Below are 17,500 nucleotides of genomic sequence, written 5' to 3'. Positions count from 1 at the left end.
GTGACAATCTGGTGGGAAGACTGAATTCAAGATTCCAGACAAAAGTGAACTCATTTTATGTCTTCATCCAAAACTTTTTTTTGTTTGGCTAGCCTGAGGTGCCCTCACAAAAACAACACTGGAGACAGACAGAGAGGAAGATGGGGCAGGAAGTGAGCTGATGCTGAATGCTCTCTCTTACGACCACCAGCAAAGTTTACACAGTAGAAGTCTGAATGCAGTGAACTTGCTGAGCACGGAAAGATGAAACAAAAAGAAATGGTTAATGCCTCTATGATCTATGTCTCAGTTGCCATACCTTGCTGAAGGACACGTTGCACATGAACCATGACAAGGAGGCTGGGTGCAGAGTTTTGATTGACAGCAGCTGAACGTACCTCCACCTGGGTGTTGTCGGGGGAGATGGGCTTGCTGAAGATGATGGCGGGAGCTGCGGTGACACGCACTGAGAAATCTGTGAGGATGGGGGTCAGGATGGCCCTCCGCTCCTGATGCCGCTTGATGCTGCAGGAGTATGAATATGGACACACACACACACACACACACACACACACACACACACACACACACACACACACACACACACACACACACACACACACACACACACACACACACACACACACACACACACACACACACACACACAGAGACAGACACACAGACAGAGACAGACAGACAGACAGACAGAGAGAGGAATCACAAATGGTGTTGGTCTACAATCTAAGCATCATTACAAATACAAAATCAATGGGAAAGAGCCCTAACAAGGAGATCTACATTTTATCTACATATATCTCTAGTTGTCTTTAGTTTTATTTTCTATTACTTCCATGTCTGCATACTTAGAAGCAGTGCAATACAGGACATGAACTGAACAGTAAGTGGAACAACATCTGCACTGTGCACCATGTAAAGTCAACACCTGCACCGTGCACCATGTAAAGTCCGGCTCAAAACAAAAAAAACCTATCATAGAAACAGAACACTTTCACCAAGCTACACAACGCCACCATCAAATACACAAAGCTCCGCTTTCACATTCAGGCCAACCTGTGAAGTGTTTCCATAAGTGGCCACTCATAGGCACCCACACGCAGACACACACACACACACACACACAGACACACACAGACACACACAGACACACACAGACACACACAGACACACACACACACACACACACACACACACACACACACACACACACACACACACACACACACATCCTCTGTACCCAGCTAGAATAACCTAAAGATCCGGCCGAGACGACTCTCGATTGGGAACACACCCCGATGGTGTACACACAGGGCTTGAGCGCCAACTTTAAAACATAAACTCTCCTTCATTTCCTTAATGTTCATTCCCACAATCAGGTCATATTTGTGGGAACATTTGTTAGCTGTAAAACAAATATACAAGTCGGCTTTATAAGGTGGTGTTAATTGCCACATCTGTTGCTATTAAAACAATCAAACCACAGAGCTTCCAATATTTATAGCCTGCAGAGGATTAGAAAAAAAGCCCAGCTTCTAGGTGGCCCGGAGAGTGGTGTTTAAGAAAGGCTTGGATCACAGACTATCATGTCGTGCCCAAATGTGCCCACTGAGAGTATTAGTCCACAGCTTTTCTTTCCAGGAAGGGAAGAGGAGAGGAGGGGAGGAGAGGGGAGGAGAGGGGAGGGAAGGGTTAGGGGGAAATGGCAAGGCCTGTGGGCTGAGAGGTCAGATGGGTTTCAGCCGTTCTGGAGTGACTCTTGAACCAGTCTTTCCTGTGCTGGGTTACTGGAGCCAAAAACAGGTGCCCGGGTCCATGTGGGCCACAGCTCGCTTTCCTGAGACTCCAGCCGTGCTGGAGAAAGGGTGTGGGAAGGGGCATGGGTGTGAGGAGACCCCCCAGCTTGTGTGTGTGTGTGTGTATGTATGTGTGTAAGACTGGTGGGCATGTACGTAGTCACAGCTACAGGGTAGGGTCTAAAGAGAAGTACACTAGTGTGAGTAGTTAAAAAGGCAGGTTTGGCAAAGATGCTGCCATGTCAACCATGAAAGACACCACAGTTTCTCCTATAAAGTAACGACTTATGTCTGTATTTAGTCCTTGAGTCTTTTCAGGGGTGAATGGCTTCTGTCTCTCATCCCAACCACCGTAACCAACCTCCCACCTGACCCACACCTGGGTGTTAGAGTGTCATGCAGACAGCCCCTGTCAGCAGCCACGGCCAGGCTGCAGAGGAGGGGTTTCCTCCCCCAGAGAATGTGTGTATGAGTGAGAGTGTGTGTTGTGAGTGTGTGTGTGTGTGTGTCTGTGAGAGAGCGAGAGAGAGAGAGTGTGTATGAGAGAGAGTGTGTGTGTGTGTGTTTATATGTATGTGTGTGTTTTAGTGGGCTGAGTGTGAAGGTGACTGCAGCACTGGCTAGGCTACAGTAGAGAGGTTTTCGTCACTAGAGCTGCGGAAAGAGTTGCCAGGGGCACTGGGGTAGAACACTGAGGCGTCGTGCACACAAAGTCTAGTTTGTTTGCATCCGATCTGTTCATAATACCGATAGCCCTATCATACATACGAACACTCTCTATCCGCACCTTGTTTCCGCAACGATCGCAGTCCGGGGTAGAAAGTGAGTAGATTTGAATCGGTACGGGGGCTGGTGTTCGTCTGCACGGTTTCACGCAACCTGATGACGTCACTGCCCCACGTGATCTTTTCCCCATCTCCAACCACTATATATATAACTTGTTCTCCCTCAAAATCTCACTCGTGGTGGGCCTCGAATTCACTAACATTAACCCAGTCTTCTGATTTTTGATTAGCCCCCTATCTTGATCTAATTCTTCTTATTCAGACGTAACATAACTTTCATGACCACAAATATAAATTGGCCAGCGATTTAATTTGCTTTTTTATTCATAAATGTATGTAAAATGCTCGGAGCAATGCATCATGGGAAATGGGATGACAGACATGTCATGTTACTGTTCCAAACTCTTTATTATCAATAGAAAAAAGAATTCATTTTCGCATATCCTTTAGTCTGACCACTGATATTAACTATCATAATGTAATGTTGTTAATTGGAGCTTGAATGTCTAGTGTAATGTGTTTATCCTCGTGCTGTGAAGTCCCTTCTTCTAGGTTTTTCACGTTTTTTCAGTTGTGTAAATAAAGCGCTAAAGCGCCACCCACAGGCGTGAGGTATGTACTACAGTCGGTTCACCACAATCTGCTGCCTCCGTGTTTACGCAAATCTCTCGTTGCCAGCCTCCGTATTTACGAAATTAAAAGATTTGATTGGTGTGAAAAGTAAATCCGATTCGGAGGCCCTAGACTTCGTGTGCACAGCACCTGAGGCTGTACTGCTGTTAAGGCTGGAGCTCCGCAGGCTGAGAGCAGAGAGCAGGGTAGGGTTGAGCTGAGCTGAGCTTTGCTTTGAGTTGAGTATATAGACTGTGAGGCACACAGGGAGGGGTGGAGGTGAGAGGTGTGAACATGGGAAGTGGCATGTCACACTGTGTTATGCTGAGTATTCAGTGTGTGAGTGAGTACACTAGGTACCTTCACACACACACACACACACATAGAGAGAGGTGTGTTGTGTGAAGCGTGAAGTCAGCTTGTTTCACAGGCTAGAACACTTTAAATCACATGCTAAATTAGAGCTCAGTAGCAGGAGTAGGGAGTAACGCTGAGCCTTTTTTCCCTCAGTAGAGCCTCCAGCCTCGGCCTGTCATATCCGTCCGGGGAGCGAGAGAACAAGAGAGTGTGAGAGCGAGTGAGCGAGGAGTGTGGGCTGGAGAGCGAGTAAAGGAGTGTAGGAGAGAGCGCTGCTGACTGGGATAAATTACAAGGCAGGAAAGACTGTGTTCAAGCGTCATTAAAAGCCCCCAACAACAGCAGCGAGTATTAGCCCCTGACCACACAGGAGCTCGACACACTTAATACTCTTAAAGATGCAGTCCAAGAGGCAGTTTCGCTTTCACAAAAGGTTGTTTATGTTTCAGCTCAACAGCCAATCAAATCACACCCCTCCCTTCCGTGCTGCTGTAGCTCCTTGTTGATCTGCTGGGATGTTTGTTACCCATTTACAGAGTCAGGGCTGTGTACAAACACCGGAGTTTTGGGGTGCTAAAGGGACAGTTAGAGGACCTTGAGGAGCAATTCACTGAATCTGACAAAACAGTGCATGGGATTAAAGTCACGGACTGTACCTTTAATTACACACTATACATCCCTTTCTCCTCTCTCCCTCTCTTCCTGTTGAGGTTTCTCTGTATTGTGGAAGAGGCCAGGCATGGCTGCTTGCTCCAGTCTGGGCTGCTGTGTTTTGACATGGCCTTTTCAGCACTGCACAGCAATATTTGCTAATGTGGTGGAGAAGCCGAGCCCGCAGGAGTCAGAGCACACACATTCACACATACACTTACTCACTTACAATCACACTCACACACACATCCACACTGACATATAAACACTCACACACACATCCGGACGTATAAATAACATACACACACACACGCATACACACACGCATACACACACACACATACACACACACACACACACACACACACACACCCATGTACACAAACAATCACATACAAATTTTAGAACACACACACACACACACACGTACACACACACTAATAACCCATCCTGCTGTGAGTGGAAGCGACATCTCTCAGAGCAGGGCTCCTGCTGTGCTGGCCACAAGGAGAGGTAGCAGGGCTTTGCTTTATGGCCGCCTCTCACTGTGATGGCAGCGGCCAGGCCCGAAAACAGGAAAACGTCTGCATGTTGGCCAAAGCTACTGGACAGAAAGGAGGAGAGGCGCACATGGGGAGAGGAGGAGTGGGGGGAAAGAGGGAGGTAAGAGGTAGGGAGGGGGGAGTCGGTGAGGATAAGCTTATTTCAATAACACTGATTTCTGGGGTCTGACAGGTTCCCAAGCCAGCTAGCGGTGGATGAAATCTGGCAAGCGGCCCTCGCATCCCAACATGCAGAAGGCACAGGAGACTTCAGCGTGACAGCACTGACCTCCTCTCTCTCTTTCTCTCTCTCTCTTTTTCCCTTCCTCTGTTTCACCTCTCTCTATCTCTGTCTCACACACTCAACAACTTTGGCAGGTTGTCAGCCAGTGAGGGTCTCCTCCCCACCCCATTTCATTGCTGCGATAAAGCTTTGGGCCTCTGCTACAACAGTGCTCCAAAAACCCCCGTGACCCGACCCACCCACCCCCGGCCCCCCAACCCATCCTCTCCCCATCTCAATCAGGAAGGGGAGGGGGTTATATTTTTAGTTGATGGGGAACGAATCTGGAATCCTGGCCGAGGACTGTGTGATTTTTGGGCCCGCTCCTTGTCAAAACACAGAGTGGAAAGCGTCGGCGAGCCAAACGGGCCGTTAAACTTTTGTGCTTGTTTAAGCTCCCGGCGTCATAAAAAAATGACAGGCCGGGTAATTACGATACTCCACGGACGAGAGAAGCGGCCCCGGAGCTTGAGCGGGAGCAGTTCAGAACTGGAGCTGATGGGCGCGCACTCACAGGCTTGTGGGAACAAGTGGACTCCATTTGGGTGAGGAGAAGGGTGTGCTTTATATCAGCGAGGCCGTTGATGGAGATTTGATGTTTGGGGTCAGATAGATTTCACTCAGGGATTTTCTAACACTTAGCTCTTAAAAGCAGTATGTGGCTTTGCTGTTGTTAGGCGAATGCGTCCAACTGTCCCGCACCTTGTGTCCGTCAGTGTTCGGTTACTGAAGCCGGTTCCTGGAGAAATGACTTCATGACTGTGGCAGAGCATACTGGAGGAGGACTCCCCGAGGTCTCGTCATAAAAAAACAGAACCCAGGGTTCAGAGGAGCTGAGCTGGTGGAAGCTCAGCTCGCCTCATGACGAAGGAACACTTTAACATCCATTTAGCATCTTCCACACCAGCATCTCCAACACCAGCAGTACTGAGAACAGAACTGGGAAGACAAGGAACCATCAACTAAATATCTGCAGACCTCATGAGTTCAGAGTGCAGCTGCTCCTGTGGTAGGCCAGCTGGATCCCTGCCAGATAAGTGTCAGATCAGAGTCAGGTCAAGGTCAGATAAGGGCCAGGTCAAGGTCAGATCAGGGTCAGGTCGAGGTCAGATAAGGGCCAGGTCAAGGTCAGATCAGGGTCAGATTGGGGTCTGAATAGGGTGAAATCAGGTCAGAACAGGTCCAGAGTCATCTACTAGAGCCTCCCCACCCTCACACACAACGCTCACCCCAACTAGCTCCTTTACCTGCTGGCCATGTTCCACTCCAGCGCGGGATTCTGGGAGTTCCTCTCTCCCTCAGCAGGCGAACCTCCTTTCCCGGCGTCCTTCTCGGGTCGGAGCTGCTCCCAGCGGGCCGTGCCGATGTTCATGGACTGCAGGTCCAGCTGGTACTGCCGGTCCTCCACCTCAGAGCCTGGGTCACGCAGAATGCCCAGGTTCAGAGCTCTCCTGATGGGGGAGAAAGAGAGAGAGAGAGAGAGAGGGTGAGTTGGTGAGTGGGATTGACACAGATCAACTGTTGGAGAGAGAGAGAGTGAAAGAGAGAGGAGGGAGAGGGGAGTGTGGGTGAGTGGATAATAGTTAGAAGAGGAGAGGACAGACAGAGAGAGAGAGGGGAAGAGAAGAGAGAGAAGGGAGAGTCAGGATGAGAAACAAGTGGAGGTTGGGGGTTGGGGGTGTGGGGTGTGTGTGTGTGGGTGGGTGGGGGCTGCGATGCCGGTGCGTTTTGAAACCCACACTAATAACAGTTTGGCCTGCGTGTGTCCAACAATGCTTTATCCAAGGAGCCCAAAAGCACTTGAGGGAGCTGGGGAGGAACAATGAGTCTTTATGGAGCGTGCGAGGGCCAATGCCTCTCAGCACACACTGTTCTGCAGAGAGAACTCCCTCCAGAGCGCCAGTGTTTGCTTCCATCTTAACCAAAACACGCTCGACACAGATCGAGAGGGCAATTGTATTAGTGAAATTATGCTGTCAAAATCCCCCCACATTCACAGAGACACACACACACACACACACACACACAAGCACACACACACACACACGCAGACACACGCAGACGCACACGCACACCAAGTTACTTGTGAATTGTGTTCTTCCACTGTTTGGCTTCGAGCAAGAACACAGGGTGTGTGCCATCTCTACCTATTGTACTCATAACTACCCCAGGGCACCATTAGGGGCTCTAGAGGGAAAGAGAGACAGCAGTGATTAGACAAGGAAGATTTACAGGAAAATGGATGGATGGATTATTGGATGAATAGAGTGTGGGTGCTGCTGACCCAAGCACTCTTCTTTCTCTTTTTCTCTCACACACACACACACACACACACACACACACATAATGCTGTCGCAGCAGCAGAGCATACACACACACACCTCCTTCTCGAGGCCCATGGGCAGTTCACCTGTCACTAGCAATCGCGTCTGAGCAACAGCGGCCGTGCTTCTGACAAGGAGCCCTGAATACACGCTGCTGCGAACGGACGGAAGAGACGAGAGAGCGAGAGAGAGAGACGGGAGAACAAGCAAGAGTCGGAGAGAAGGGGAAGAAAGCGCATTTGTGGGGTGCCGGGTTCAGAGAACGGCCAGCTCACCCAGGACCGGTGCAGTCAAAACCCGTAGAGGCTGTACACGGAGGCCAAGGCGAGGGGGAGGGACGGGGAGGGGAGGGGAGGGGCGGGGAGGGGAGCTCCTACAGCAACTCAGTGTTAGGCCTCAGACCAGTGGACAGACTGGAGGGCCTCCTACTGACTGTGGGTAATTGATGGTCAGAAGGGAAGCACAGCCGGGAACAGGACAAATCCTCCCACCTTCATGTGCTACCTCAGGGTTGCCACCTTGAGTTTGGGTGTAAACAGTGCTTAAATCAACGGGGCAGCACAGTAGTCTGAAAAACCTCAGTCGGAACACGCACACTCTCTCACTCAGTAACACACATGAACACAAACGTGCGTGCGCGCACACATACTTTTGTTCTCGTACTAACACGCACGCACGCACGCGCACACACGGCACAGACACACACAGACACACGCACACACACGCACACACACGCACACACACACACGCACACACACACACACACACAAGCACACACACACACACACACACACAAACTTGCTCTCTCTCTGTCTCTCACACAAACACACAGTGTTAAGAAAGCACTATGTCCCGCAGAGTGTCAGCTCAGGGATTTCTCACATGAGCAACAGAGCGAGCGAGAGGGAGAACGAAGCCTTCGAAAAACAATGATGTCATGTACTTTACTGCAACGAGAGACAAGATCCCACCGAGTTTGCGAATCAAATCTTACATCTGCACATGACATCAGCACTCACGCTCTTATGATATGTTTATTTGTCCTGGTGAATTCAGAGCGCGCGCTTCGACGGAATAAATAAGGGCTTAAAACGACAACAGATGTTGTGACAACATGAGTTTTATTTTTTTGCCAATGTCAATGCCAATTTTCATATACACTTTCCTCCTTTAGCAACCCAAACAGGGCCATTACCAAATCAACATGACAACGTGCTCCGAATACCAAAACAATGTGTGTGGAGATCAGAGGTGTGTAACTGGATTAAGCCTATATTGTTGACAAACAGCAAAAAAAAAAAAAAACACATTTCCAATCAGTGCCTTGGAAAAGATAACTTTCCCCTGCCCTATCTAAACGATATGCTTTGGGGCAAAAACTCTGTAATGCTTGGGTGGGATCGTGTCAACCTGGGCTGTGTTTACTCGTCCTCCGGTAACAGTAGATCTCCCCCGATTCCTCTTCTAACTTTTAACGTTAAACAAGCCACAGTTACCTCATAAGACGTCCACGGCTTGTTTGGGGGGACTGTTTTTCATAACGGGGCGAAACCCATCAGAGCGCCCTGTGTAATTTGCCCGATTTCTGAGGCTCAGGGTCATCGCAGATGACATGAATAAATATGATAAACATTTATCTTGTGAGCGTTGCGGCCGGTGGAAACGGCGTGACTTAATATCAGAGGACATATTTCAGCCAGTCTGAAGAAACACATGAGCCTGGGTCCTGACAAATGAGGAGGGGTAAGAAATTCAGCGTTCCCCTCTGGGGCGGGCTAATAATTGGAGCCAGACTCGCTTGTTGTACATGCGGGGGTGAAAGTGAAGAAATGAAGGAGAGCTAAAGAGAAAAACAGGAAGAGAGAGAGAGTAAAAGAGAGAGAGATAGAGAGAGAGAGAGGGAGAGAGAGAGAAAAAACAGCGGGTTTTGACATGTTTGATCGGTCATGTAAAGACAACACCGCTTGGCTGGGAGGAGCAGTGGGTGGAGAATGGCTTTCTGGGAAGGTAGGAAGGAGAATGGAGATGGGCCTTTGTGATGTACACAGCACAGGGATAAACACACACACACACGTTTAAACAAACACATACAGTAGATGCATACACACAGACACACGCGCACGCGCACGCACACACACACACACACACACACACACACACACACACACACACACACACACACACACACACACACACACACACACACACACACACAAACAAATACAAACACACTCCACTGCAGGTGGAGCCCAACTGCTGAGAACTGGGTTCCATGTGCCTGAATGATAGGGAAAGTTTGGGCGAACAAAAAAAGAAAAAAAACACAGTAAATGAAAATAACAAGTCATAAATGACACATGCACCCATAGATGAGGGAGGCAGAGAGTTCCCTCGCTCCCCTTGTTCCTGCGCCAAATCTTTTATAATTGCAGGAAAAGGCTGCAAAAAAACATTATTTTTACGACAAAATTCTGCTATTTATAAAGACGGATCCAATCTGGTGCGAGGGTTCGGAGCTCTGTTTAGCAGCCCTGGGGCTATTATTTCAGAGCGATTTCTTCCTTGACACAATTTGCAGCCAAATTGAACTCCAAAGAGAGAGGAGGGAAAGCCACCGGGGCAGATCTGATAGCAGGGCTTCAGGGCTCCTCAGGCCCAGCGGCGGGGCAGGGCTGGTCTGCGGGCACACCGGAGGCACAGCACAGTAGTTTTACACCATGCCAGTGCACCGGGGCGAACATTTCCTGCGTTCCCACACACCTTCACAATGAGGCCTTTCTGCACGCCACTGAGAACTTATGAAAACGCTGCTCGTGCTTTTAATGAAAGCGATTAAGTGGACTGCCTCTACGAGCGAGTGGGGATTTATGTACAGTAGGGTTTTTTTTTTTTTTTTTTTTAGTGTGGCGTTGTGTGGTAAGCCCTGGACTGTGTATCTCTCAGGAACGGAGACTGTGCTGTAGGTGAGAGGGACTGAGGGAGAGGGAGAACAAGCAGTAGATTATTGGCTTATGGCCTTCAGCCAAGCCCTGGAACATATGAGAAATGTCCACACTAGGCTAGGTCTTCTATTCAGGCCACATCGGGTGAAATAAGTGTGTAAACCTGATGGAGTCAATTTAGTTCACATTAAGAACAGCACTGAGGTCAGTACTATGTTTCAGTGTGTTTCATAAAAGGCATTATCATTCAATTTATTTAACACTTAATTGGAGCTCCTTGGAGTCTCTCCCTTTCCTCTTAACTTCAAGAGAAAAGCTGCTGAGCAATATTCTCTTCTCATGGCCATCATCTCATCTGGCGATAACCTTTCGTCCCCCAGCTAAACTCTGTGCCCACCCAGCACAGGCGCACACAGAGGGGGGCCCGGGGTGCAGGAGTGGATAGGGCAGGGAGGCTTATGAAACCTCTGCTTGCACCAGGCAGTTGTGTGAAGGTTAACCGTGGTTCAAGGTAATAAAAGGAAACCACAGGCCAATGTTGGGTAGGGTTGCGGGGGCTCGGGCTGCCTCTGGCAGGGGTCCTGATGGGGCAGATGTAATAATGTGGCCCTCGGCTCAGCAGGGGCTCTCTCTCGCTGCACTCCTGTGTGTGTGTTTGTGTGTGTGTGTGTGTGTGTGTGTGTGTGTGTGTGTGTGTGTGTGTGTGTGTGTGTGTGTGTGTGGTGTGCGCGTGTGTGTGTGTGTGTGTTGTGTGTCCTTCAAAGCCACAGGGGCAGGAAACACTGGGGTAATACCAGCTTGCTGGCTTCTGGATCTCGTCACTACCCAAAGCTGCAATCTGAGCCCACATGCTGGACTTGTTTCCCACTCCATTTCCCCTACAATCACATGCAATACTTGTCTGCTTACATGTACCATAGCCCCCTGTGTGTGTGTGTGTGTGTGTGTGTGTGTGTGTGTGTGTGTCCCTTTCCTGTGCTCCTTCATGAACATGCATGGGTAGACATTTAGTTTTAAGTCAAGGTAAATTACATGTGTGCAGAGCCACATCATGTTTTTCATAGCCGCTCAGGGCCCTGTGTCCTCTGCAGGCCTACCCGGCTGTATATTTCACATACAAGGCCAAACAACTGTGAAGAAAGACAAATTGCACTTTCTCTGTATTTGCTTTAAGCCTCAGTTAGACCACTTTATACACACATACACACACACACACACACACACACACACACACACACACACAACCACACAACCACACAACCACACAACCACACACACACACACACACACACACACACACACACACACACACACACACACACACACACACACACACACAGAGTCTGTCTTGTGGTTTGCATTAGGCTCAGCGGTTTGCAGCAATCCATACTTTTTTTTAAAATCAAACTGCCCAGGTGTAACAAACATATTTGAAATAAAGCAATACATACAACAACTGCAGTAAACAATTAAATAGGGTGATCTGGCAGTGCTGTGCTCTATGTCATTTCCAGAATAATCCTTCTGAGAGAGCCTGGTGCTTTATGCTCAGGATCAGTTGCCAACACTCCCCCCCGCACCACCACGTTAGGTTCTGGAACACCAACCTAACCCCCCCCCCCCTCCCTCCACACACACACACACACACACTCACTCACTCACTCACTCACTCACTTTCGCCTCCCCCTCTCCCCAAATCAGCCTCCGCCTGTGGGGAATTCACACACACATTATGATTCATGAAACTTGCAATTACTTAGTAAGTTAAGAACCCAGACTGACGGTGGTCCACTTCAAATTGCCTGCGCTCTGCGACTTCTGGGTAACAACACGGCCAAGATTTATTGCCCAAGTCAACTCCAATTGCATTTAATTTGCATCCGAAATTATAGTAATTAGGGCGGTGAGAAGCCGTTCAAACCTGACTGGAAAGCCGTGATACAGAGGGAGTGCATCAGCAGATTTCCGGGCCAGGGCCGCCATTTTGTGGTCCCTCTGACAGGTACTTTAACAGGGATTTAGTGACATCCTTGAGAATTTGTAAACTGCCGCTATGGGAAGTTGAGGGATGGCTGAGAGAGAGTGTGCGATTCACTATCAACTCTTTTGACTTCCTAGAAGGAGCATTATGGGAAAATACTCCATCAGGAGCTACTGTCCTACTGTCCTCTGTCCTCCACCGAGGAGAATCTAAATCATCATCAGTAACAGCTCCTAGCGAAGGACAGGCTTCCTCAGAATTAAATGAGACAAGAAAATCTCTGTAACAATATGTGAATATATACTTTAATAAAACATATTCATAGTCGTTAAACACCAACTTTGCTGGTGCACATTACATTTCTCTGGTGACAGGAACGCTTCTCGCTTGACAGTAGGCTTGCACGTGCGCAAATGCTGGCGAGGGGAAGCCAAACTAGGTTCAGGCCCACTGTCCTTCTCACACACTTTTTAAAGAAACATGTGCCACCGACTGGACTGTAAAAGAGAAAAATGCCTTTTGGGCAGGCGATGAAAGTGGGCAGGTGATGAAATCCAACCTGGTATCATCACACCAATCAGATCAGAAATACGGTCATGCCAAGATATGACAAACTATTAAATTGAATGCCGTCCATTGAGGTTGGTTTAGTAAACTGCCATTGTAAACGTGTGTCATGTAAAATACTAAAATCTATATGCTCACGATGCCATATGAATAATGGGAATAAATGAAAGGGAGGAATACGGTCTCTCAGTTGTGTGAGAACCGGAGAGCAGATTAAGGTTCCCTTGTCTTCAGCTCTAGAAGCTACTTCCGCTAGCTTACTGTTGAAGAGGACGACATGAGAACATCATGTGCAAGCCAATCAGCCTATTTGTCTTGGTCAGTTAACAAACACGAGAAAATAAAAGTCCACATCACAGAACTCTGCAGCAGTCTAGAGGAGAAGAGCACAGCCCCATTCACTGACACATTCACCAGCCGTTTCAGATATGGTCAGATAGCACAAAAAGCACAAAAGGGGGATCAATCTGAAACCCGGGGAAACAAAGCGACCTACTGACACGCTTCAGCGCACGTTGTGTGTGCTCACACTTGAAGTCAATCAAGGCCACACCAGACACAGAGCCGCCTATATGTCTGCATGTGGTCTGAAAGATCATGGAGCCATGGTGGTCCATGGTGGAGAAGGTGAGACTGATCGTGCTTACAGCCGTGGTGTTAAAATCGGCAGCACACATGTCAGCTTAATCTTCGCACTGGGCTCAAGGCTGCCGGCACTGACAGACATGAGAAAGCACTCCGTCCTCCTCATCCATCAAAGCCTCTCCTCTCTGCCAGCTTCCGTCACTGAGCCCCCATCAGCAGGGCTGCTATCAATTAACATGATAAGAGTTTAATAACATCCACACACCCCCGCATCATGGAATCATATTAACAAAAGATCTTAGGGGGCCAGAATTACCTTCTCATATGCGAGAGGGATCAAATTCAGTCAACAGCTTACAGAAGGGGGTGGTGGCGGGGGGAGCCTGGCCTCGTTCAGCGCTTGATAACACAGTGAGCGGGGAAGGCTGGAGGAGGTATTGGGGGTTAAAATGGAGGCTTATGTTTACAAAGCGCTGGTGTATACTGAGAAGTCGCTGTTTGTACTGATTTCAACAGCTTAATTGGCAAAGCCATTTGTCTCTCAGGCAGTTTACATGTCAGAGTGAGAGGGCTTATAAACACGCTGTGCCGATGGCTGCGGCCGCGGCGCCGCGAGGACGCCAGCTTGCGATCGACAGGACTGCAACAACACCGTGTGAGGTGGACTGGAATCTCTCCGCCCCCCGCCCCCTCCTGCCCCACCTCATGGTGGATTTACACTTATCTCTTATCTTAGAGGGATCACACTGCTCTTCTGTTACCGCGCTGTGATGCACCGCCTCGCCTTGAAATGCGGTGCCACTCGCGTGCTGAACCACCACCATCACCTCATGGGTGGATGACGCCATCATCGATCCCGTCTCCGCAGTCAACTACGGTGGCCAACCTAAACACACCGCCTGCTCTGATAAGGAGCGGCGAGGCAGATAGCGTCGTTGAGACACATTTTCTGTCTAATGGCTGGGACAGCGCTCAGGGCGGTCTGTTTACAGTGGAGCGCTGCATGGTTTATGGTACGGCGCAGCGCGGCAGCCACATGCTATCTGCATTAGCCTCGGCTTCTGCTCCGCTCCGGCTCAAATTTGGCTCACACATGGAGACGTGTGCAGATGGGGCAATCTGCAGAGCATGCCCACAGAACAAGGCTGGTACGCAGAGCTCTGCCAGGGAAAGTGTCCTTCTCAGGTGAAAACCTGGGCTGGTTTCCTGCACTGCCTTAGTATACAACTGCAGCAAGAGCAGGGTGACGATGCAGACAGTGCTCTTTTAATGATGGTTCTCTCAAGCGTCATTTAATTTACATTTACTTAAGCAGATGCTTTTACAATTATGGCAGAGGGAAGTCGTCCACATTTAAACATGATCACAGGAAATCAAACCCATGGCCTTGCTGAGTGTTGCTATGGTTATTCTGTTTCCAACTTCTGTTTACTCTGTCAGTGTTTATGCATCCTCTCCTGATGAGGTTCCCTTAGCGACAAATTTCAACAAAATGTTTACTCTTACAAAGCCCACTGCAGGAATTTTCCCTATAAAAAAAGAAAGGGGTGTTACTCCTCCCATCTTCCTATACAAAACAAGAGAGACAGAGACAGAGAGAATGAAGGAGAGAGAGAGATTGAGAGAATCAGAGATGGAGAGAGAAAGAGCGAGAGCGTGCGCAAGAGAGAGAGAGAGAGAGAGAGAGATAAAGAGAGAGAGAGAGAGAGAGAGAGAGAGAGAGAGAGAGAGAGCTGTGGATTCGGCAGGGTTTCCGAGACCTTGGTTGACAGGGAGGTGTGAAGGGAACATCATGTTGCCTTCCTCCGCCACGATTCAAACCAGACCCCCCAGAGTCGCTCTTTAGGGCTGATGTAATCCCACCGCCATCTTAATTGAAAAGGTCTTATCTTTAATTAATCTCTAAACACATGCATGGGATAGATTATTCATAAGTGGTGGTAATGGGAACCATGGCGAGAGGGAGGGAAAGATGTCTGGCCTGTGCCGAGATACAGTCATTTCCATCAAGCCAAAATGAGGCGGGCACATACCTCAACGCCACTTAAAATGTAATTAAAGGAAAATAATCCTGTCTCTCTCAAGACTGGGGCACAGCGCTGTGAAACAGTTGGCCTGATCCACTGACTGGCACTTTGGCACCGCGGCCCTCAACACACCGGGTGTCCAGGCCATGTGGGCATGACGCTCGACTCCATATGACGTGCCGTATCAGTGGAGGAGAGAGAGAGAGAGAGAGAGAGAGAGAGAGGGATAAAAAAGAAACGGTTATTTTACAGCTGTGCGTCACATGTGCATCAAAATGGCTGGGTCAGCCCCAGCTTATCCAAACAGGGGTCCCTAAAACACAAGGGGAGGCAGGCTGTTCTGAAGCACACAACAAGTACAGCAGGCCACTCCACTGACTGGGCTCACCCCCACACGCTGATTGAATATTTACTTCAAACTCCAATCACTGCTCCAATCAGGGTGATAATACCAACAGGTCAATGATCCTGATTTACTCTACTTGTAAATGAGCTGTGTGTGTGTGTGTGTGTGTGTGTGTGTGTGTGTGTGTGTGTATGTGTGTGTGTGTGTGTGTTTGTGTGTTTGTGTGGGTGTGTGTTTGCACACAGTGGAAGGAGTGAGTTTTATGGCACTGTAAAATTAGTACCAATTTATGGGTTTGACATTGAAGAGGCACTACTGTTTTCTTTTTTCCCCTCCTGCGTCTTCGCTAACCCTTTTATAATTGATTAAGTGCTTCAATATTGACCTGCACTTATACAATCTGCTTCATGTTAGCATCTTGTAAGCACGCACACAAACACATACTTTAAAGATGTCCTAGGAAGTAAAGTTTTTGCCGAAGTGGAGTGAAATCCTTGGCAGAAATTCACTGCGGCTGATTGGGGGGGGGGGGGGGGGGGGGGGGGTATGGCGTTTTACGTCAATTATTTAATTCTGACAAATGTTTAAAGAAGCGAGATTACATGTCAGGGATTTATCCTTGTTGGGATATAAATGGTGGCTTTTTCCTAAACAAAGCTGAGGGAAATGATGGCCACATTTGATTGGGCTAACTAAGAATAAAGGTTGGAGCAGTCAAACTGCGCAAACATGTAATCAGATCACAGAAACAGTAGGGCTTTTCCTCCTTTGTGTTTCCCTGACCTTAAACAACATTTCAAACTAAGTCAAATTTCCGGCCCATAAACAAAAGGACTAAATCAAACATAATACAAAGAATCGGTTCTGGAAGTGGCCGCATAATGGAATTAAGAACTTATGTTGAAATCGTAGGGTAAGTTTCCTTCGTTTTTTTCCCCCCGGCTGGCTCCAAAATATGGGACAGTTTTGCTGTCCACGACAACAGAGCTATAACCACTTTCTCATGAGATAATGTCAAAGTAAATGTATGTCAGCAAGGAAAATGGAGTCGCGTAATTAAAATGATCTGTGCCACAGATGCTTCCTACACCAGCTAATTTTCCCTCTGTGAAAGGCGCTCGGGTAGAGCGTTTGTAATTAGGAGGGGCATCTCGGACTGTTTCAAATCTCTCTGAGAATTTACACAAAATAACATTATTATTTTTTTTTTTCAATAGAAGGATTTCTCCAGCGGCATCTTGTTGAAAAATAGAAACTCGTCATCTGCAGACACATCGTGGCGGACATATGGCCTTCGACAGGGGTGGTGTGTGTGTGTGTGTGTGGGACTGACAGTGGAGGAAACGAGGGAGTGAAGCGTTGAGATGAAAGAGGCAGCTGAGTCGCAGTGAGAGGAGAGGAGGAGGAGGAGGAAGAACGCTGAGGAGGGGGGAATGCAATGGGAGCTGATGGACTCTGTGGGTGAGGCGATTCTCATGCTCATGGGCTGCCTTCCTCCCACACACATGGCCCTAAGTGACTATATATACACACACACACACACACACACACACACACACACACACACACACACACACACACACACACACACACACACACACACACACACACACCACTTTAATCACCTCCAGTGCCCACATCGGGTGTCAGCAACATAACATCCCTGAGGAGGCCAGGAGGGACCGAGGGGAAAGATGGAGGAAGA

General features: G+C 48.5%; 1 protein-coding gene across 1 annotated transcript in view; it reads right to left on the bottom strand.

Annotated features, from left to right (window-relative positions):
• Positions 1-17,500, bottom strand: part of vps13b (vacuolar protein sorting 13 homolog B) — a 338,610-nt gene that overhangs the window by 109,238 nt on the left and 211,872 nt on the right. Inside the window, 2 exon segments of the mRNA XM_080857284.1 lie at positions 378-504; positions 6,271-6,474. Coding sequence (XP_080713410.1) covers positions 378-504; positions 6,271-6,474 — 331 coding nt within the window.

This window comes from Sprattus sprattus (genome assembly GCF_963457725.1).
Source record: "Sprattus sprattus genome assembly, chromosome: 19".
NCBI lineage: Eukaryota > Metazoa > Chordata > Actinopteri > Clupeiformes > Clupeidae > Sprattus > Sprattus sprattus.
This window is presented reverse-complemented; position numbering and strand designations above follow the sequence as displayed.